The 22,404-nt window shown below is 45.4% G+C and overlaps 1 protein-coding gene and 1 long non-coding RNA gene across 3 annotated transcripts in view; one reads left to right on the top strand and one right to left on the bottom strand.

The window, feature by feature from the left end:
- The window catches only part of LOC121874756 (LIM/homeobox protein Lhx1-like), a 125,662-nt gene extending 122,637 nt beyond the window's left edge, over positions 1–3,025 (top strand). Inside the window, exon 8 of the mRNA XM_042379048.1 lies at positions 48–3,025. Coding sequence (XP_042234982.1) covers positions 48–97 — 50 coding nt within the window. The 3' untranslated portion in view covers positions 98–3,025. The remainder of the gene's footprint in view (positions 1–47) is intronic.
- A 9,758-nt stretch (positions 3,026–12,783) lies between these two features.
- Positions 12,784–21,522, bottom strand: LOC121874736. 2 transcript variants are annotated; one of them, XR_006090479.1, is made up of 3 exons: positions 21,353–21,522; positions 14,395–14,609; positions 12,784–14,093 (listed from the first exon to the last, which is right to left on the bottom strand). It is a non-coding gene; the product is annotated as an uncharacterized LOC121874736 (long non-coding RNA). The 2 variants fall into 2 exon arrangements; XR_006090478.1 differs by lacking the exon at positions 21,353–21,522 and having other exon boundaries at positions 14,395–15,057.
- Positions 21,523–22,404: the final 882 nt, after the last annotated feature.

The raw sequence follows: 22,404 nt of genomic DNA, 5'->3' as shown, positions 1-22,404 counted from the left end.
CGCTGTTGGTAGTTTTTGTCACTTACATACACTTTTCTCCCCCTCAGGCCAAAGTGGTAACTTTGACCACCAGGTGAATGAAGGTCTGGTTTGGTGACATGAAGCTGACCTCTGATGACGTCAGAGGCCGTGTGAGGTGGTTGCCTGTGACGTCACCGGAGGGATCACGCCGCTCCTCTCACGCTACCTGCCAGGACGCAAGGGACCGCCTCACCCCACCCACCCCTCCCCACCGCCCCCGCCCACCCCGCACTCCCCCACCTCCTAACTCACCCCTGGTGGAATGTTCAAAACAAAAATAAACAATTTTAGGGGGAGAGAAGACAGTTTTAGCTGAAGGGCCATAACTTAATGTTAGCTATAGGCCAAAGAAATGGTTATTCTGGCGGCGTGAATGTTTGCTCGACTCGCCAGTACAGTAGACCAAGGTGCGGGCGGGCACTCCTGTGACTGATGCCCGCCACCACTGACCTCCCCAGTACCTGTGGCTACACCGCCTCCTCCCGCCCACCACACACCCCACCCACCCACCCCCCACCCCTCTCTCCCGGTGCTTGCATTGCCACACTGGCTCGTCTAGAACAAACACGCTGAACTAGAACACGACCAGGATAAGGTCATCTCTAGGAAATATTACTGTTCAATGGACGACAGTGAAATATTGTGGAAGTGTCATAGTAGAGACCAGAGGTTTACTCACCTACGAGTGTGTGGGTAAACTTTGGACAGATCCTCGTCGTTATCCGCTGCATCATAAAAGTGGCAGTAAATGTTTAATGAGAGTTGGGAGTGGATGGAACTGGCGCCCTGAAGTGGTCTGTGTTTTATGGTGGATGGGAGTTTATAGTGTAGTGTTTTATAGTGGTGAATCTCGGCGCTGAACTGAAGGAACTCCTGCCAGCCGTATCACTTACTGAGGGAAAAAACCAAGACAATATTAAGACATTATTATCTCTCTTAAGCTCGTCACACTCGCTGCTGTGTGACGGTCTTACTGTGTGTTGCAAACCCCTGGGTGTACTGTAACGCAAGAGAAATTTATTCAGAACACTCGAAATGACTGGAAAATCTCTTGAGGGGAAAAAAAAGTGTGTCAGAAATACAGAAATCTCTTCAGCCGCTGCCCTCCTCATCTTCTCCCTCTTCTTCGTCATAAATTAACAAGAAGAAACGGAGCGCGAGGAGTGGGGGCCCGTGGCGAGGTCAGGTCACCAGGCGTCGCAGAGGTCATAATGTGTCTGTTCTATGTTCCTATGTGTAGCTATAGTGTGGACGACCAGGGAACCCGCCTCAACATGGCATCCGATACCCAATCACGACAAAAAACATCTGTACATATATTTCAACCTCAAGTTCATAAGTCTCCAATGTGAATATTTCATAATTAACAATTTCTAAATCATTGACTTGAAATATCTGCCTCGTGGTTAAAGAAATATGATAAATACCTGTGATTTGTCCTACCTGAAGTGGGTCCATGTTGGGGGCGTGGCTGTTCTCGGCCGGACATTTCCCTCGAAAACGGCTTCAGTTTTCACTCCCTTCCCTCGAATGCCCTTAGAGAAGCTATTTTGGTATCCTTCACCCCCTCCTCCTCCACTACCTCCTCTTCCTCCACTTCCCTACCTCCCCTCACACAAGTCCACTTTTGTACCCCTAAGAGACGTCAAGACACAACAGGGAGATGAAAAGTTGAAAGCTGTTTCTCCTTGTTGTCATAAATGGAAATACTTCTACCATGAACCATTTAATGTATTAGAGTGAACATTTAAGCTGTGTTCCTATTTAAGCTTGAAACCTAGAAGAAAACTAAATTCAACCTAATTTTCCACATCTTAACATACTTTTTGCGGGAAGTAGCATCTACTTTTTAGCCAGAAAGAGTTAAAAGAAAGTTTTTTATACACCAAAACATTTTTCTTTGTAGGTATTCAGGCTTTAGGTGCAGTTTACGTGGCCATAACTACCTAGACATGCAATTTTAAGTTCCCACCCTTACAGAAGGTTGCCTCAAGAAGCTTACACCTTTACTCTAGACTACCTGGGTGTCACAAAGGAGAAAGCGTGTTCCTTCAATCCCCAGAGCTAACTCATCCATAACTCAGAACCATTACAAAAAACACCCACAGATTAACAGTAACTGATATGTTGTTCCCTATGAGTCTATTGAAGGTCACCAGGTCATTGTTTATTAAGGTCATAATTATAATTATTAGAAGTTGTCTGCCCTCCACAGTGATTGCTGCATTAACGCTCCAGAGACACCCGGAGCTAACACTTAACATGACACGGTTTAACACTGTACGTGATAGTTCACATTATGAGGGTTGGAACATCGCTTGATAGCTTTTTGAAGACTGTGTACGTGTGTGTGTGTGTGTGGGGAGGGGTGTTAGATTATTAATATTTCATTTAGACGATAATTGCTTTGGAAGAATTGGGTACGCTGGAGAAAATCACATAGCTCTCTCTCTCTCTCTCTCTCTCTCTCTCTCTCTCTCTCTCTCTCTCTCTCTCTCTCTCTCTCTCTCTCTCTCTCTCTCTCTCTCTCTCTCTCTCTCTCTCTCTCACACACACACACACACACACACACATACACGTTAAATTAAGTGGTGTAATTAAGAAATATCTCAATTAATTACCTGAGACAATAAGTGGATCAAAGACCCAGTGTGAATAATGATTTCATTGTTGTATTAAATAGCTGACCCAGTACACACTAATCTCACTACACACTAATCTCACTACACACTAATCTCACTACACACTATGCTCAATACCCATTATGCTCAGTACCTACTATGCCCAGTACCTACTATGCCCAGTACCCAATATGCCCAGTACCCACTATTCCTAGTACCCGCTGTGCCTCCTTCCCTGTAAGTTCCCTGCCATCTTGAGTCCCGTTCGATTACGTTACTGACAACCACAAAAAATATCCCCACTCACACCACTAGGGAATTTTTTTTATACAGTTATTGACAGGGAAAAAAAATATTAAAACGGTGAAAATATCCTGGTTTATTATTATTATTATTATTATTATTATTATTATTATTATTATTATTATTATTATTATTATTATTATTATTATTATTATTATTATTATTATTATTATTATTATTATTATCTACTACTACTACTACTACTACTACTACTGTTTAGTACTCACATAATGGACTTTTTTATTATATTTAAATAAAATATCGAAAACAACTTAAACCAGGTTACACAAAGGTTTCATAGACAGGCCAATTTCCTGACTCCAAACCTGTCCATTTTGCCAACAATCATGACACCTTCAGCACCTTCTTCATGTCGACTTGTCCACCTCCTCATGTCACTGTGTTAGTAATTTTGTAGTAGGGTTATGTTAGGTATTTCAGAGAGATATGTTAGTGGAGATACTGAGAGATACTGTTGAGAGATAGATGTTAGTGGGAATGTTGAGAGATAGAATGATAGAGATTTGGGAGATAATGTAGAGAAAAGACAGGATGAGAGATATATGGTACAAGACTGTGAGAAAGATGCCAAACGAGAGAGAGGAAGATATTCAGAGAGCCACTTCACGAGACAGTAGGAGACACTGTAAGCTACGAGACGAGACACTAAGAGATACGAGACGAGACACTGAGAGATACGAGACGACAGGCTAAGAGATATGAGATCGAGACACTGGAAGAGACGAAACAATGGGATAAACGAGACGAGACACTAAGAGATACGAGACGAGAGGCTAAGAGATACGAGATCGAGACACGGGAAGAGACGAAACACTGGGATAAACGAGACGAGACGCTGTGAGAGAGATGAAAACAGAGGCTGGTGTAGCGGGCTGCTGGAGAACACAAAAACACTAGTGCCTAAGGCGGGCGCCACCAGTTGTGTCATCCAGGCCCCAGTGTTCGATCGGGTGGTGGCGGTCTGGCAAACTCGGTCGACGTGTGTGTGTGTGTGTGTGTGTGTGTGTGTGTGTGTGTGTGTGTGTGTGTGTGTGTCAGGTATTCAAGTTACCATTACCTTATTTATTACATTTTCTCAGGTTACGTTACGTTACGTTAGGTTTGTAACAGGGAGAAAAATAGCTTAGTCATGGAGGTACGGATCACACCTTTCACCTGCCCGTCATATTACCACCTGGCTGCCGGGGTCACCACCTGCTCACATGCATACATACATACATACGTACATACATACATACATACATACAATACATACATACATACATACATAAGATTGCTAGGTGGGCGGGTTTGGGACAGGTGGGCCCAGGGGACAGGGTGGGCCAGGTGGGCGGGTTAAGGGATAGGGTGGGCCAGGTGGGCGGGTTAAGGGGACAGGGTGGGCCAGGTGGCGGGTTAAGGGGACAGGGTGGGCCAGGTGGGCAGGTTAAAGGGACAGGGTGGGCCAGGTGGGCGGGTTAAGGGGACAGGGTGGGCCAGGTGGGCCAGGGGTTGGGCAGGGGTGGGCCAGGTGGGCGGGCGGGACAGGGTGGAGCCAGGTGGGCGGATTAAGGGGACAGGGTGGGCCAGGTGGGCGGTTAAGGGGACAGGTGGGCCAGGTGGGCAGGTTAACGGGACAGGGTGGGCCAGGCGGGTTAATGGGACAGGGTGGGCCAGATGGGCGGGTTAATGGGACAGGGTGGACCAGGTGGGCGGGATTAAAATGGACTGGGAGTGGGGCAAAGGTGGGCTGCGTGTGGGGCGTGATCGTGAGAGTAGCCCAGGGCATTCCCTTGGGGCACCTGCTGACCTGACTCCAGCTGCCCTCCTACCCCACCACCCACCCCACCCCACCCACTCCAGCCACATAACCCCTCCCTCCTACTCAAGCCAACCTCTGACCCACTCGCACACCACCACAACCCTCCTTACCCCCCCTTACTTCCCTACGGTTCACTTCTCCTCCTCCTCCTCCTCCTCCTCCTCCTATTATTATTATTATTATTATTGTTACTACTTCTACTACGCTGGCCTCCATCCTCCCCCAATAGCCACACCTTCGCCACCATTTTATTACCTTAATATTAAATATCCTAATACATAAGTAGCTATCCTAGCTGTGTTGAGTTAGTTGAGCCGCAGATCTATGCGGCATTCAGTGACTGTTGCCTCATAGTCAATATCTGCAACTGTTGTCGGCTTTGGGGCCGATGCTCTCGTTCCGCTGAGGCAGAGCAAAGCCGACCTAAGGAGAGAGAAGGACAGTCAACATCTCATCCAGGCTGTCACATAACTTCTGGGCTGCTGCTTCTGTTCGGATATCACCTCCGCGAGTCTGGCGTAGAAGCATCATGCACTTGGTCCCATCCCACCAGAGGTTGTGAGCACTAGAGGAATGAAGCTGCCTTGATCAACGTTCTGAATTCTCTCCCCATATGCCCTTATCTTGTCATTCTCGTTCCTTCTGTGTGCAGCATCGAGAACTAAGTTATGGTCACATGCGGTTATGGGATCAAAACTCCTGATGTTGAAGAAGGCTCGCTGTCCCCGCGTCCATAATCCTCGAGCACTGACGTCAACACGGGCTTTGTTGGAAGTGTTTGAAGTCTTATGTTGGAAAATCTCACAGTCCAATGGAAGGAGGGTCGGTTCTACCCTGACATCACGGCAGATTTCCTTCAACATATTTGCTCTGAGATCCCTTACTTTGTCATGCCTCATGCATATGAAGCCCCCTTTCTTGCACACCATGGCATGATTGACGTCATAGGAAGAGCATTGGCATCTATAAATTCTTGTTTTTTGAGACTGAAACCATTTGCCCTTATCGGTAACATAGTTAACCAGTTCAAGGCGCCCACCTCCTGCGCTATAGCTACTTTTTTTTCAAATTCTCTGGTACTTGCAGCAACAGTTGCTGCAACTTATCACTTTAGCCGTGCTGTAGTTCTGTCGTAATGGACCTTCGAATCTTGTTTACTTCACTGGTATCCACCTCCCCTGTTGCGTTCTGAGCTATTATGTGGTCCGTGAGGGCTGCCGTGAGCTTAACTGAGTTTTGATGTTCGGTGGCAGCAATCTCCTCTAGATTGGTCAATCCCATTCCTCCCAGTCTCGGTGGTAGTGCATGGAGTGATCTTTCTGCTGGGGTTAAGTGAGGGTGTTTCACTAATTTGGGAATGAAATTGACGCTGATTGCTTCTTCCAGAGGGTGGAGGAGGGGTCCGATATCAGGGATAGTGCGCATCAGGTAGTTCCAGCGATGCTTGACTCCATGGGTGAATGCCGCAAAAGCCGCATGTGGCTCTGTGTTAGCAATCTCAGACAGAGCTTGGATTTCCCTAACCCACTCATTCACCTTTCCCGTTACGTACTCGGTCTTGAAGTCCGTCGTGCCGATTACTGCGCCTAGGTGTCTTTGGCCATCCTTTGTTATTTTTACCTCACTTCCACCGAACACCTCCATTGCCCGTTCTTAATGTTCTGGCTTCACAATGAGGAAGGACTTGCTGGCGTTTGAGTGATACCCTATTTGTGGGCCTCGTGATGTTACCAGGTACCACCACTTTTTGATGCCCTCCACTTTTCCTGCTCCTGTAAGGTCATCAGCGTACGCCACTTGCTTGATTTCAGTTGTTTTAAATTTTATCGTGTGTTGGAGCACAGATAGGTCTATTGCGTACATTGCCATTGCAACAGTGTTCCCCTGCGTTGTTCCCTCGGTTGACTGTATGATGGTATCACCTCTTAGAGCCTTGTTTTTTTATTATATAGAGGTCTGATGGATTCCTATAGGAGTTTTCAACATACATTGCAGAGCTTGGACACTTGATCTTGATGTTGTGCAGTGCGGCCTTGCGGTTAAGTATGTTGAATGCGTTTGAAGCGTCCACCCGGAGAACGGCCTCACAATCACGCTGCTCAAATGTCGTTCTCATGGCGTGAATGGCAGCCTCCCCACCAGCCTGGTGGCCAGCACAAACTTGCAGGTTCGCTGCTGCTGCCCTGACATCATCCTTTACCACCTCCATTATGCATTTTCCGATGATCCGCCTCAGCACTTCCCCCATCCCTAAAGGCCTACATTCTGGATTCTTATCTACTACTACTACTACTACTATTACTATTACTACTACTACTACTGTGGCCTCCAGCCTCCCCCAATACCCACATCTTCGCCACCATTTAATTACCTTAATATTAAATATCCTAATACATATGTAGCTATCCTATCTGTGTTAAATTTGTTGAGCCGCAGATCTATGCGGCATTCAGTGACTGTTGCCTCATAGTCAATATCTGCAGCAGTTGTCGGAGTTGGGGCAGAAGCTCTCGTTCCCCTGAGGCAGAGCAAAGCCGACCGAAGGAGAGAGAAAGACAGTCGACATCTCATTCAGGCTGTAACATAACTTCTGGGCTGCTGCTTCTGTTCGGAGATCACCTCCGCGAGTCTGGCGTAGAAACATCTTGTACTACTACTACTATCATCTACATTAAGTAAACAAATAATTTTCCCCTCATGAAGGTAATAATATTTTTTTCTTAGTATGTGTGTGTGTCAGTGTGTGTATCAGTGTAAGTGTCTGTGTCTGTGTGTGTATCAGTGTAAGTGTCTGTGTGTGTGTGTGTGTGAGAGTGAGTGTAAGTGTCTGTGTCTGTGTCTGTGTGTCAGTGTGTGTATCAATGTAAGTGTGTGTGTGTGTGTGTGTGTGTGTTAAAATAGCACTTCATAGAAGCATATAACATATACTCCTTAGGAAACAAAAACAAAATATTAATATGAATGAATTAAATCTACAGAATCGATCTATTGTTATTGTTCGATGCTCACTTGTCTCTTTTCCTCGATGACGTCAATAACACCGAATACAGTGTAATTATTAGATACGGTTTAGTAAGGGATTCACTCCAATCACTTTACTCCAACAGATAATATTAATTTAATAAGGTAATAGTCTAATTCCTTCCTACAGAATAATGAAAAAAATATCCTATGGTGATTTACGTAAAAAATCTACAGCAATAACGAAGTACAGTGTAAATGTTTGTGTTGGCTGTAGTTTGTGTATGAGTGAATGATCGTGTAACTCTGTATGGTAACGAATATATGAGGACAGGTGATGTATTCAGAGGCAGGACACACACACACACACACACACAGTCCTCATAAGTAAACATTGTATATCACTGGACCCGTTAACACACAACCCGGTGAAGGAATGCGAATTTATTTAGCCCCATCCCCCCTCCCTCCCTCCCTCCCTCCCACCTCCCATTACCCCTTCACACATCTTCTACCATTATGTAATCTTCCATAGATGTTATAAGTTTATTGTAAATAATGTCTGTATATATTTCTGTATCATCACTGTCTAAATGTCATATATTGTATATTTAAATTAATTATTGTAACCACCATAATAAAATGTTGGACAATATATGTCTGTTCTTATTTGATTTTGAACCAATAGTTGTGATGGTATACCAAGGATGTCAGATAGAATGATAAATAGATATATATTTAATCAGTAATATCATCATATGTTTACATTTACTTTTATCACCTAAGGCCACCTTTGTAGAAGTGGCCACATCGAGGTAAGGTGGCCCGAGGCTTGTGTAGGATCCCTCCCTCCTTCATTTTCAGGATTAGTTTCAAGTCCAATACTGTTCAACGTGTACTCTAGTTTAATTCCTCTTATGATTAAATACTCTAATGCTTACCTAATCTAACCTTATCGTCATCCCCCAGGTAACGTTAGGGTGTTTAATCATCAGGTAAATTAAGCTGGGGGATAATTTTCACGTGATCCGACATGGCCACAACCATCCTGGAAATAAGACATTGTATTAAGGGGTCAGAGTTTCATCCTCTTCAAGAAATATTCGCGAGCCCCGAAGATGTGCTTGTAAAGCTCGCCAATTCCTACAGAACATCACAACGTAATAGTAATCCTGTCAGTATAATCGTTGTTATTTCTTAATTGACCTTTTCTACGAATACAATCTAAAAAATATATTTTCTTTGTGTCACGAAGCTTTCTACATCGACCTTTCACCAATACAATGAGTTGCCAACTAGGTATTATATGCTTGTATTGGGTAGTGTCCCTTCTGTGGATTCTGGTGAAAAAGCTCAGTTTAATCAGTGTAGTCGAAGGAAGAGGTGCTACGTCCGCCAGACCGCAAGGGTAAGTTGCTCAAAATCTTTAATTGTTGATGTAATAGTGTAATTATTGACATTGTTAAGCGATTAAAGACCTTAGTTGTTGAAGTGCAGTAATAACATTGTAACGTCAATAGCGGTAACGCATTTGTCTCTCACAAGCGTCAGTCGTAGGTACCATAACAAAGCAGCAAACAAGAGACCAACCTCCCGAAAGGCTAGGAGGCTGATAAGCGATGAAATTTTGGGGGAATATTAGAAATAATTGAGTTTTCATAATAATTTTTGTTAATGTAGTATAATATTCATGTCAAAATAATATATTTCGTTACTCTAAAGATAATTCTTGCATTATTATATCATTTATAACTTTTTGTAAACCCCAGAAGGAGAAGGCAAAGGTGAGGGTGGGAGTAGTATACTACCGTGTCCTTTTGATGTAATAGTTTTAATTGTCAATAAAATATTTCAATCTCAATTTCACTCCAATTATTTTAAGTAATTAATCAAGTTATTACGTTTTATTTAGGTAATTGTTTAGTAATTATTACTTAGGATTGTTATTTTCTCGTTGGTAATTCAGTTCATCTTATTATGCAATCATAATAAAATGTAAAGAAGTTCTCCCATAGAGAAGTTTCGTTTTCTTTTATGACATCAGAGAAAACGGATGTAAATAAAGTTTTATGAATGAGATTAAATGCGAGAATTAAATGACTTTGAATGAGTTTAAAGGTGTTATCGTAGTATTAAAGAGGCCAAGTGAGTATTTCTTTAAAAATGGCTAGCAATAACAACAATAATAATAATATCGGGAATTTGCGCGGGAAACGTCATAGAAGAAAGTGAATTATTGATTGTATAGATATATTCCCGCGATTCGGTTGATAATAATAATAATAATAATAATAATAATAATAATAATACCGTTTATCTAAGATAGAGTTTTATTAAATAAATTAACCTTAGCTATAGAAATTTGAATAACAAATATTCACATAAATGAACTTTAGTCAGTTTTTACACAAAAGAATTTTACATTACAGATTATTAGCAAAAATTTGTTTTAATAATCCTTGATTTTCAGGATTATTAAGAACCCAGTATACTGGTTTGATTAGATTAGAGTAAGATATGTTAGGTTAGGTAGGTAAGGTTATTTTAGTGTAGGATAAGTTAGTATTTGGTTAGTTTGTGTTACGCTAACGTAGTCACAGTGTTACATACTGTAGATGCGTACACTTATAAATTATTTGCTCACTGGTAGAATATATGTAAATAACAAAGTGATTTACAAAAGATTAAAATATATGGCTTTGTATTTGCATGATTTACGTGAATGTTAACATGTATGTGATTTACGAAGACACGGGCGGCAAAACGTGTTTGTACAGTTGCCAACAGTGCCTAACTGAGACGTGACTGACCTCCCAAGCGGCTAACAGGCCGATCAGTGGCAAAGATGATAAAATAAAATAAAGTACTGTCCACTAAAGAGAAATAATAGCTGTATCGTATAACCTTAAATACACTGTAGGGGTATCGAGATATTAATGTTGTCTAGCACTCAGGATGGAAGGAAACTCTAATGTGGTTTTCTTGTATAATATATAAGTTATATGATAGACAGTCTGGTGCTGGAGGTGCCGTGTGGTGATGGGCTGCTCAGTAGAAGCGTTCGGTGAGTAGCGTGTTGTAGGAGGTAGATGTGCAGGAGCTTCGTTAGAGAAGATGTTGCCTGTTGGTGGCCTCCTGGTTGAATAAATGCTGACAGCGTGGAGCTTGCTGGAGGAGGTGTTGCTTGTTCAGGAAGATGGGCAGAATGAATCTCAATGGAGAGACAGAGCTTATATACCCAGCAGCAGCCGCCAGTCCTCTATGAATCATGTTGGGAAAACCCAGAAAGTTGCCGGTGACTAGTTTCGTTGCTAAGCAACCGTACCATCTAGCGTCAGCTCTCACTTGGTTGCTAGGAGACGCCAGCGCGTCGGAATGCGATACGTAGTTGTAGGGGAGACGTCCACTACAATACTCCCCCTCCCCTCCCGGCGCGGCGGGAGGCTGGATGTTGTCCGGGTTGTGTCCCACACATAACACATACCGGGCAGGTGTATGTACGACTCGACCGCTACGTGTAACAACTCCGTCCAGTGACACAAAACCTGTGGGAGAATTAGGAGGAGAAAGAGGGTTTGGGATTAGAGGAGGTTGTACAAGCAATGGTTGTTGTGCTCCTGCTGCTGCAGGGGCTGCGTCAGGAGGAGGGTCCATGGCAGGAGCAGGTTCTATGATAGAAGGGAGGTCTATTACAGGTTCAGGTTCTATGACAGGAGGAGGGTCTATGACAGGAGCCGGTTCTATGATAGGAGGGAGGTTTATTACAGGTCCAGGTTCTATGACAGGAGCAGGTTGTACATGAGGGTGAAAAGAGGGTGCCCAGAAATGTCGTGGGCGTGGTGTTGCTGCGGGTGGTAACTGCGGGTAGACTGTGTAGATATATGAGACGAATATGCTGTAATATGTAACTGTACTATTTACCATTATTGATTCAGGTCTCTGTATTATATGTTATAATCATACTCCCTTTTGTCACTGAATGTAGTTCATGTTTTAGGCACATGCGCGCTGTACACGCATGCGCAGAGAGAGATACCCAGAGAGATTCCAAGACAGGACGCTGTTTCCCGTCTTAACTCCTTTTGTGTGTTTGTCCCAGAAATAGAACTTACGAACTTGACACCAGTGTGTTTCCTTTACCCCTGATTGGAAGCATCACCTGGGTCTCCCACAACCAATACCAGTACTGTACTGTGCAGTGTCCCAGTAACTAATGGAAGTTTTTCCTCTGTATCTCAAAGATTATTCCATATTTTTTTAGTTCCTTTCATGTGAATTTGCATTACTCAAGCTTCTGTACCTTGAGGGATGCCTGTACAGTATTTCACTAACTCACTTTTTATTGAGACAGAGGAAGGCGAGGCCGGGGAGGTAGACTGAGTGGACCGACCAACAAAGATGCATTAGAGAAACTGTCAAAAGTTCACCCACTTCCTTCACTCATCCTGCAGTGGCCCAAGATAAACTCATCTCTTATCAAGGTAAAACATATAGCATGCCACGTCCAGCATGTTCACTTGTGTGTTGTTACATGTTTTCCAGAAGGTTGGTTCATGCAGTACCTCTTCTTTAACATATCTATTAGACATCTCTACTTTCTCCTCCATATTTACACCTATCTTACACAGACACACACCTCATCTGTACACTTCCCTGTATCCAGTACCTTTTAAATAATTGTCTTCATTTGATATTAACTTTTAAAAGCATAATAACAACTGAACACTCCAGGACACTTACTTTTCCTATATGATTGCTGGAGCCTTGGTGGGTGGAGAGAGGCACTGCACTTTGGCAAGTGACATGCTTGATATGAAGGTAGAAATATGTACAGTACTGTGCTGTGCTGTACTGTACTGTGCTGTGCTGTACTGTACTGTAGTAACTACCGTATATAAACACTACAATCAGTGGTAGATGGAGGGCTGGATTATGATATGCTGAAGCCATAAGCTATGTCAAGATTTAGAGGCCTCATACCATAACAAAAATAAAGTATATAATAATGAGAAAGGGTGTATTATATTCTAACATAAGGGTCAATAAAAAAATAAATGATAAAGCTTTGTATTTACATATACAGTATACATAGGCAAAGATGCAATGAACAACTTATTATCTAAATAACATATACATTTCAGAAAAGCCTTATTTCCATTATAAAATACCTTATGAATTCTCAACCAACAAATATGAAATTGAATACATTTAACATAACACATTGCACAGATCAACCCTTAGTAAATGGAAGCAGTAATGCAACTGGCACTGTCTCTTCTGTTTGAACATCACATAAAATTTAAAAAAAATTCTTTCATATTTTCCCAAGAGCAAAGTCATGGATGAAGTCGTCCAATGATAAGCTACAAATTTTTCACTTTCTATTCACATAATGCTTAATGCAGAGAACTTTTCTCACAGCATTGATGTCCATAGTTCATTCTTAATCCTTTTCAGCTACAGTATTTACCTTTCTCCTGAGCAGTTTGTTACCATTAGACTGAAAAGTAGCCACAATATTGCTTCTACATTAGGGAAGGCCAAATGAATCTTATCTTGGACGATGACTTGATAGAGGTCCTAGTGGCATAAATATCCTTTATTAGAATAATTTTTCTTGGTATAAACATTAAAAAGCTTTACTTCCCCAACAAGGTTAACATCAATATCATCAGGATAGTCTTTCACCAGAAACTTTACACTGTCACACAACTGTTCCTCTTCTAAATCAACAAAAAAATTATATATATTTGCAACATTATTGTACTGTATATGGCTGTCTTTTTTCACACTGATTTCAAGGGCATCCATCATGGGAATAAAGGATTTTACTCAAAATTTGTCTCTTGGAGAAATCCTGTCATCATCATTTGCTGCATCACCATCACTGACTTGTTTTTTCTCACTCCCTTTTATTCACACACCTGTACTCTACATCTGGCAGGTCTCCTTTTGCTTTGAGTCCAATTTCATCAAAATATTCTAGGATTTATTTCAAGAAGTTAGTGAGCAATGTGTAAAGCTTTGTACATGTGCTAAGGCCAATGTGTGGGTCCTGTAGGGTCTTGGTGGTTTGTGGAATTGATCTAACTAATGAACATGAAGACACATTCCAGTTCCTCAGTTTTCTCAGGAAGAATATCAGCTTTCTTCTTGTTTCACCTTCTTCACTGTCATTAATACATTAGTAAGGACATGAGTAAAAGCATCATTACAGTACATAATTGAATTACTGTATAATTCACCTATGGGCCTATGGCTGCAGTAGCCTTTGCTTCCCACCTAGTTTAGTGTCAGCAGATGTTTTGGTACTGTAGAGTCAGGATTCAAGACTAATTTGAGTGCTGCCCAGGGTTTTGTAGAGGCTGAGAAGAAAGTATATATTTGTTACACAACAACAACCAAATTTACTGCATCTAGGCAGCAATCAACTGCCACACAGCTAACATGAGTCAGTGAATGGATGAATTGAAAAATTAATTTATATGGTTTCCAAATGATACTTTAAAATTATTAACAGTATTAGACTGAATTTTCTGACCTGCAAATGAAATAAGTTATTTAAGCCAGGGCAATTTGGTTCATAACAAATCTTTTTACTTACTGTATCTCAAACATATTTAGAGGGCCCTCATAATGTGAGGCCCTAAGCTGTAGCTTACTTACCTGATGCCTAAATCCAGCACTGGCTGGATGCCATCACATTATCTGGCAGTTGGTGAGAGACTGGTGTTGTGTCAGGCGGCCAATTACAACTCGGCATGTGCACCGGTAATTCAGACCGAGTCCAACTTTGGGGAGTTTTACTACAATGTGAGACTGAACCCATCTCAACTGTAAACTGAGTGAAATACCTTAGACTAACTCTTGACTTTCTTCATCTGGAGAATAAATTGTAGATAATATAATAAGTAAAACTAATGTTAGGATAAACAATTTGTTTATATAAATGTCATATGTCTCAGCTGATGCCCCTCGCAACCTTTGCTTGGCACTCATACAAAGTCACTTAGACTATTCCTGATCATCAATACACTCTGCCTTAACACAGAAGCTAAAAGCCAAATTAACGATTATTTAAAACAAGGGAGCGAGGTTAATCTTGACATTATAAGAGCTGCCTTTCTCCTTTTCTATGCTTGTTAAATTTATCAGAAAACTTTCACTACTTCTCCTGTAGACATTCTATTGCTGATGAGAGACCTAGCCTAAGCAAAGGACCTTACTGTAAATAAGTGTCTGATGGCTTTGCCAATTAGTAAGTCTGTGAATCTATCTATTTATTATTAAATCTATATAACTATTTATATCATCTAACCTAACAGAAGTGAAGAACAAGGGACAGGCTGATGACAGAGGCTACACCACCACCACCACCAGATGACAGGAGGCACCACCACCACCAGATGACTGAAGCAACACCACCACCACCAGATGACAGGAGGCACCACCACCACCAGATGAACAGGAGGCACCACCACCACCAGATGAAGGCACCACCACCACCAGAGACTGAGGCAACCATACCACCACCAGATGACTGAGGCAACACTACCACCAGATGACAGGAGGCACCACCACCACCAGATGACAGGAGGCACCACCACCACCAGATGACAGGAGGCACCACCACCACCACAGATGACAGGAGGCACCACCACCACCAGATGACGAGGCAACACCACCACTCAGATGACAGGAGGCACCACCACTCCCACCACCAGATGACTGAGGCAACACCTCACCACCAGATGACTGAAGCACCACCACCAGATGACAGGGAGGCACCACCACCAATACCACCACCAGATGAGACTGAGGCAACACCACCACCAGATGAGACTGAGGCAACACCACCACCAGATGACTGAGGCACACCACCACCAGATGACAGGAGGCACCACCACCACCAGATGACTGGAGGCAACACCACCACCAGATGATTCTGAAGCACTACCACCAGATGACAGGAGGCACCACCACCACCAGATGACAGAGGCACCACCACCACCAGGATGAGACAGGAGGCACCACCCACCACCAGACGACTGGAGGCAACACCACCACCAGATTTACAGGAGGCACCACCACCACCACCAGATGACAGCAAGGGCACCACCACCACCAGATGACTGGGAAGCAACACCACCACCACTACCAGATGATCAGGCACTACCACCACCAGATGGCTGAAGCACCACCACCAGATGACAGGAGGCACCACCACTTTCACCAGATGATAGGAGGCACCACCACCACCAGATGACTGAGGCAACACCACCACCACCAGATGACAGAGGCACCACCACCACCAGATGAGACAGGAGGCACCACCACCACCAGATGACTGAAGCAACACCACCACCACCACCAGATGACTGAGGCACCACCACCATAAGATGACAGGAGGCACCACCACCACTACCACCACCGAACCCTCTCCTACACCCCTCCCCTCACCTAGGACCTCTCCTACACCCCCTCCTCACCTCGGACCCTTCCTACACCCCCTCCCTCACCTCGGACCCTCTCCTACACCCTCCCTCACCTCGGACCCTCTCCCTACACCTCCCTCACCTCCGACCCTCTCCCTACACCCCCTCCCTACCTCATGCCTCTACACCTCCCCTCCCTCACCTAGGACCCTCTCCTACACCCCCTCCCTCACCTCGGACCCTCTCACACCTCCCTCTCTGTGCCCTCTCCCTACACCCCCTCCCTCACCTCGGACCCTCTCCTTCCACCCCTTCTCACCTCAGACCTCTCCCACCCCCCTCCCTCACCTCGGACCCTCTCCTACACCCCTCCCACCTCAGACCTCTCCTACACCTCCTCCCCTCACCTCCAGGCCCTCTCTACACCTCTCCCACACCTCAGACCCTCTCCCTACCTCCCTCACCTCGGACCTCTCCCTACACCTCCCTTACCTCCAGGCCTCTCCCTACCTCCTCCTCACCTCGGAGCCCTCTCCTACACCTCCTCCTTCGCCTCCGACCCTCTCCTACCTCCTCCCCTCACCTCCGACTCTCTCCCTACATCCTCCCCTCACCTCAGGCCCTCTCCCTACACCTCCTCCCTCTCCCTACACACTCCTCCCTCACCTCGGACCCCTCCCTACCTCCTCCCTCATCTAAGACCCTCTCTCCCCCTCCCTCCCTCACCTCGGACCCTCTCCCTACACCCCTCCCTCACCTCATGCCTCTCTCCCACCCCTCCCCTCCTCAGACCCTCTCCTTCACCCCCCTTCCTCACCTCAGACCCTCTCCTACACCCCTCCCCTTACCTCAGGCCCTCTCCTACACCTCCTCCCTCACCTCGGACCCTCTCCTACACCCTCTCCCTCACCTCCGCCCTCTCCTACACCTCCTTCCCCTCACCTCAGACCCTCTCCCTACCTCCTCCCTCACCTCCGACCCTCTCCTACACCTCCTCCCCTCACTTGGACCCTCTCCTCCTCCTCACCTCCGACCCTCTCCCTACGTCCTCCCTCACCTCGGACCTCTCCCTACCTCCTCCCTCACCTCCGACTCTCTCCCTACACGTCCTCCCTACCTCGGACCCTCTCCTACACCTCCTCCCCTCCCTACACGTCCTCCCTCACCTCAGACCCTCTCCTACACCTCCTCCTCACCTCCGACCCTCCCCTACACCTCCCTCACCCCCGACCCTTTCCCACCCCTCCCTCACCTCCGACCCTCTCCCCACCCCTCCCTCACCTCCGACCCTCACCCCGACCCTCTCCCACCCCTCTCAGCCCCCTCCCCTCACCTCCGACCCCTCTCCCACCCCTCCCTCACCTCCGACCCTCTCCCTACCCACCTCCCCTCACCCCAGACCTCCACCTTCCTGACCTCGGACCCTCCCTCACCCCTCCCTCACCTGGACCTCTCCTCCACCCCCTCCCTCCTCGGACCCCTCTACACCTCTCACCTCGGACCTCTCCTCCCTCTCCCTCACCTCGGACCTCTCCTACACCACCACAACTATCGCCAGATGACTGAGGCACCAGCCACCACCACCACCACCACCAGATGACTGAGGCACCAGCCACCACCACCACCAGATGACTGAGGCACCAGCCACCACCACCACCAGATGACTGAGGCACAGTCACCACCACCACCAGATGACTGAGGCACCAGCCACCACCACCACCAGATGACTGAGGCACCACCACCACCCCTACGACTGAGGCACCACCACCACCACCAGATGACAAGAGGCTACATCACTGCACCACCAATGTGACAGGAGGCTACAGTAGCACCAGCTCTGTAGACCACTGTAGCTTCAGCTCTGTAGACCACATACAGTAGCACCAGCTCTGTGAGCCACAGTAGCTCCAGCTCTGTAGACCATACTACAGTAGCTCCAGCTCTGAAGCACATACCACAGTAGCACCAGCTCTGTGAGCCACAGTAGCTCAGCTCTGTAGAGCACATACTACAGTAGCTCCAGCTCTGTAGACCACAAACTACAGTAGCTTCGTTTTCTTTTTAAAAGAAAAGTTTTTCTAAATATTAAAATTCAGTGAATAAACTTTAGATTAATCACTCATACAACCTGACCAACATCTTGTGTCACCTCTTAGGTCTATTACATTATGTACTATATAATAATCTTGTATGTGTAGTTCACCTAATGTGTACTTTATTGTATTACAAATATTGTTTCTCTTGTTTTATGGTGTAATGTATTAATAAAGCCTCCAAGTGCTCAACTCTAGTATCCATGATGTATTTTTCCTGAACATGTGATAAATTCCCAATAAAGATCAATAAACTGTTGAAATTGTCTGTTTAACCTTTTTGAGACGTCATGTGTAAATTAATGGACTGACAGCATAAAATAATGACATTGTTAATAAATAATAAAAATACGATCGTTTTCAATATTGTAATTCTCCTAAAAGCTGTTAATAAATAAAGCACATTATATACACAATAAAACTCTTGTTAAAGCTGCTGATAAGGGCTAAGAATACACACATAACCAGAAATAATACCAATGGAGTATATGACGCAGACCATGGCAGTATACTTTAACCTCTGAGCTAATGGTTCATCTCTGTATCACCAACCAACCCAACTACTTCACTACTGTTGGCGGCAGTGAAGGACAGACCGAGACTCTCAACATATAAACAAGTTGAATAGATTATCTATGGTCAATATTTAATATATTGGCTGCGACTGAACACTGATTAAATATAATAGTTACCCCTGCTCCGTTTTGTGATTAAATATAATAGTTACCCCTCCATTTTGTGATTAAATATAATAACCCTGATTAAATATAATAGTTACCCTCCATTGTGTGATTAAATATAATAGTTACCTCCGTTTTGTGATTAAATAATAGTTACTCCTGCTCCGTTTTCTATGATTAAATATCTGCTCCGTTTTCTGTGATTAAATATAATAGTTACTCCAAAAACTGCCGCTCACAGAGCCGTTTTGCTTTGTTTTTGCTTTTCTTTTCCTTCTGGGACACTGTTGTTGTATTATTCCCTTAAAGTTAATGAAAAGTGAAATCGCCACAAATTTGACGTTTTTACGTATTTAACGTATATACAAGTTCGAAGCTTCAAATGCTTCAATGAAGCAAAAAATGCTTCAGTGAAGCTTCGTGACGTCACTGTGAACCTTGACATATAAGGCCTCGACTAACTCGCCTTCGTCTCTTTCCTTCACCGACCACTCGCCACTCACTGACTGCAGCTGACAGGCAGGTAAGCGCCGCTCCTCTAGTCTCCTTTATATACGTGTAATTTTTTGCCCGACTGCCTACAGTCAAAATGGCCAAGAGAAATGGTTATTCTTTGGGTAGTGTTTAATATAGGCCTACTTAATTATGGCGTAATAAATGCTGATTTAAGTCCAAAACTTGCCGGCCGGTTGTTACAGTTCACTTGCCTCATTGGGTCGTATCCCCAAGTTTCACTGGGCTCTAAGGCCCATGGTACCTACTGTGCAGCTTAAACAAATACATTAATATTATATTAAGTGGCTCTAACGTCTAACCAGTAATTTCTTAATGTTTTAGGCAAATATACCGCTAAATGAGTCATGACAAACGAGCCTAAACTATGAGCCGGTAGTGAGTAACGAGCGTAAACCGTTCATCAGTATTTAGGTAATAATTAACCAGTAAGCGAGTACAATGACCAGATGGGTTAGATTACCGTTTTATTTATTTTTTATTTCTTGCTTCAGCCCAACACACTTATGGGGAGCCGGGTCATAACTCAACAACTGCGCAGTTCATCACCACCACTGTATTCACCATTGACAACTGCGCCGCATTCACTAGATTTAACACAAATAGAAGTATTTTTGGCGGAATCAAGATGTATTTTATCGCTAGTTTCTTGCATTTCTTTAGCTACGATTTCTGGAGTTGAAACAATATTACGGGTTCTAGCCGGGGGGTAGAGGCGAGGGAGGAGGGAGCCAGGGGGGTGGGGAGGCGAGGGAGGAGGGAGCCAAGGGGGTGGGAGGCGAGGGAGGAGGGAGCGGGCGGGGGGAGGCGAGGGAGGGAGGGAGGGAGCCGGGCGGGGTGGAGGCGAGGGAGAGGGAGCCGGGCGGGGGTGAGGCGAGGGAGGAGGAGCCGGGCGGGGTGAGGCGGGAGAGGAGCCGGGCGGGTGGAGGCTGGGAGGGAGGGACGCTGGGCAAGAGGGTGGAGGAGGGAGCCAGGGGCGGGGTGAGGGCGGAGGGAGGGGAGGGAGGGAGGAGGGAGGAGGGAGGGAGCCGGGCGGGGTGGAGGCAAGGAGGGAGCCGGGTGAGGCGAAGGAGAAGGAGGAGGTAGGGAACCGGCTTGAGGCAGAGAGTTAGGGAGGAAGGAAGGAAGAAGGAAGGAAGGGAGGGAGGGAGGGAGGGAGCCGGGCGGGGTGTGGCGAGGGAGGGAGGGAGCCGGGCGGGGTGAGGGCGAGGGGAGGGAGGGGGGAGCCAGGCGGGGTGAGGAGCGAGGGAGGGGAGCCGGGCGGGGTGAGGGCGAGGGGGAGGGAGCCGGGCGGGGTGAGGCGAGGTAGGGAGCCGGGCGGGGTGAGGCGGGTAGGGGAGGGAGCCGGGCGGGGGAGGTGAGTAGGGGAGCCGGGCAAGGTGAGGTGAGGTAGGGAGCCGGGCAAGGTGTGAGGAGGTGGTGGTAGGGAGCCGGGCGAGGCCGGGGCGGGGCTGGGCTAGGCTAGAGGGCGAGACGTTTCAGAATACAGTATATATTAAATCCCGTAACATTAAGGTTCCTGGTAATTTTTTAAAAGTGGACAACCATGGATTTTACAATCGGAAAAACCCATTGGTCAACAACCAAAAAGCACCATAACTAACCTAACAACGTAACGTAACGTAACCTGGAGGTTCCTTGGTTGTCTCCTGGTGACAAAAGGTCCATTTGTATGTTCACACAACAATTAGAAAGTAAAACAAAATAATATTAGCGTATTTGTGTTTAGATCGGTTATGACCTCCATTTCCGTCGGAAATTGGTCGTTTTTTATAGATTTTTTTGGTGGTGTTTCCCGAAAAAAATATTGGCTCAGCGAATGAAAAAAAAAAAACCTATAAAAACATAAACCGGACCTAATCTAACCGACTCTCACCATATGTTGGAATCCCTTATTTCTTACCTTATTGGCCTGGTTCTCGTTGGAGTTACCACATGTGTTGGTCTTGACGACACTTACATTCGTTCTTGCATTAATGACACTTTACGGAGGTCGGGACAACAACATGAGATCTAAAAATGCTATAGTTTTAGTGTGGAGGTAATGGTTTATGTAAACAGTTGGGGACAGTGAGTACACGTGGTGTAGTGGTAGATGGAAGTTGCAAGTTTAATTTTCATTCTACGTAAATTACAACTTTAAGCATGTTGCAGGTGACAGCTGGTGTACTTGAAGGCCAATGGAGAAGTGACAGAACCTTGAGCAAGACTTAACACCCAGCATGTTACTTCAGCCTCATCAGTTAAGTTACTTATATATTATCTTAGCTATTATGGTCAGCCCATAAACCACTCAACACTGTGCTCCTACACTGGGCAGTGGAGGGTGTGTGTGTGTGGGACCTGGCTGACTGTGAATGTTGGAGGGCTCTGGAGGACTGTGTGTGTGTGTGTGTGTGTGTGTTGGAGGGCTCTGGAGAACTGTGTGTGTGTGTGTGTGTGTGTGTGTGTGTTGGAGGCTCTGGAGAACTGTGTGTGCTGTAGAGCTCTGGAGAACTGTGTGTGTGTGTGTGTGTTGGAGGCCCTGAGGACTGGTGTGTGTGTGTGTTGAGGGCCTGGAGGACTGTGTGTGTGTGTGTGTGTGTGTTGGAGGACTGTGTGTGTGTGTTGGAGGACTGTGTGTGTTTTGGAGACTGTGTGTGTGTTGAGGACTGTGTGCTGTTGGAGGACTGTGTGTGTTGGAGGCTCGGTATATTGCAGTTTCGGCCAGTACACACCTGACTTTTAACCATCCTCAACCTAGATCTCCTTATTGGAGATTTTAACACCATTTTGACCAGGAGCAAAGAATGTCAGAAAGGAGTTTTAAAGATTTCCATGGGGGATATAATTAAAGAGGGTGGCTTCTGGAAATAAAGGCCAAATTTCATTGAATCGACCTAAAATACACAGGATAAACGAATTTAAACCACGAGGCATATTCTACGAAACTGCATTTACAATGGGCTCTGGAGC

Source organism: Homarus americanus, unplaced genomic scaffold, assembly GCF_018991925.1.
Source record: "Homarus americanus isolate GMGI-L3 unplaced genomic scaffold, GMGI_Hamer_2.0 scaffold45979, whole genome shotgun sequence".
Taxonomy (NCBI): Eukaryota; Metazoa; Arthropoda; class Malacostraca; order Decapoda; family Nephropidae; genus Homarus; species Homarus americanus.
The sequence above is the reverse complement of the archived record's forward strand: the minus strand, read 5'-3'. Positions and strand labels throughout refer to the sequence as shown.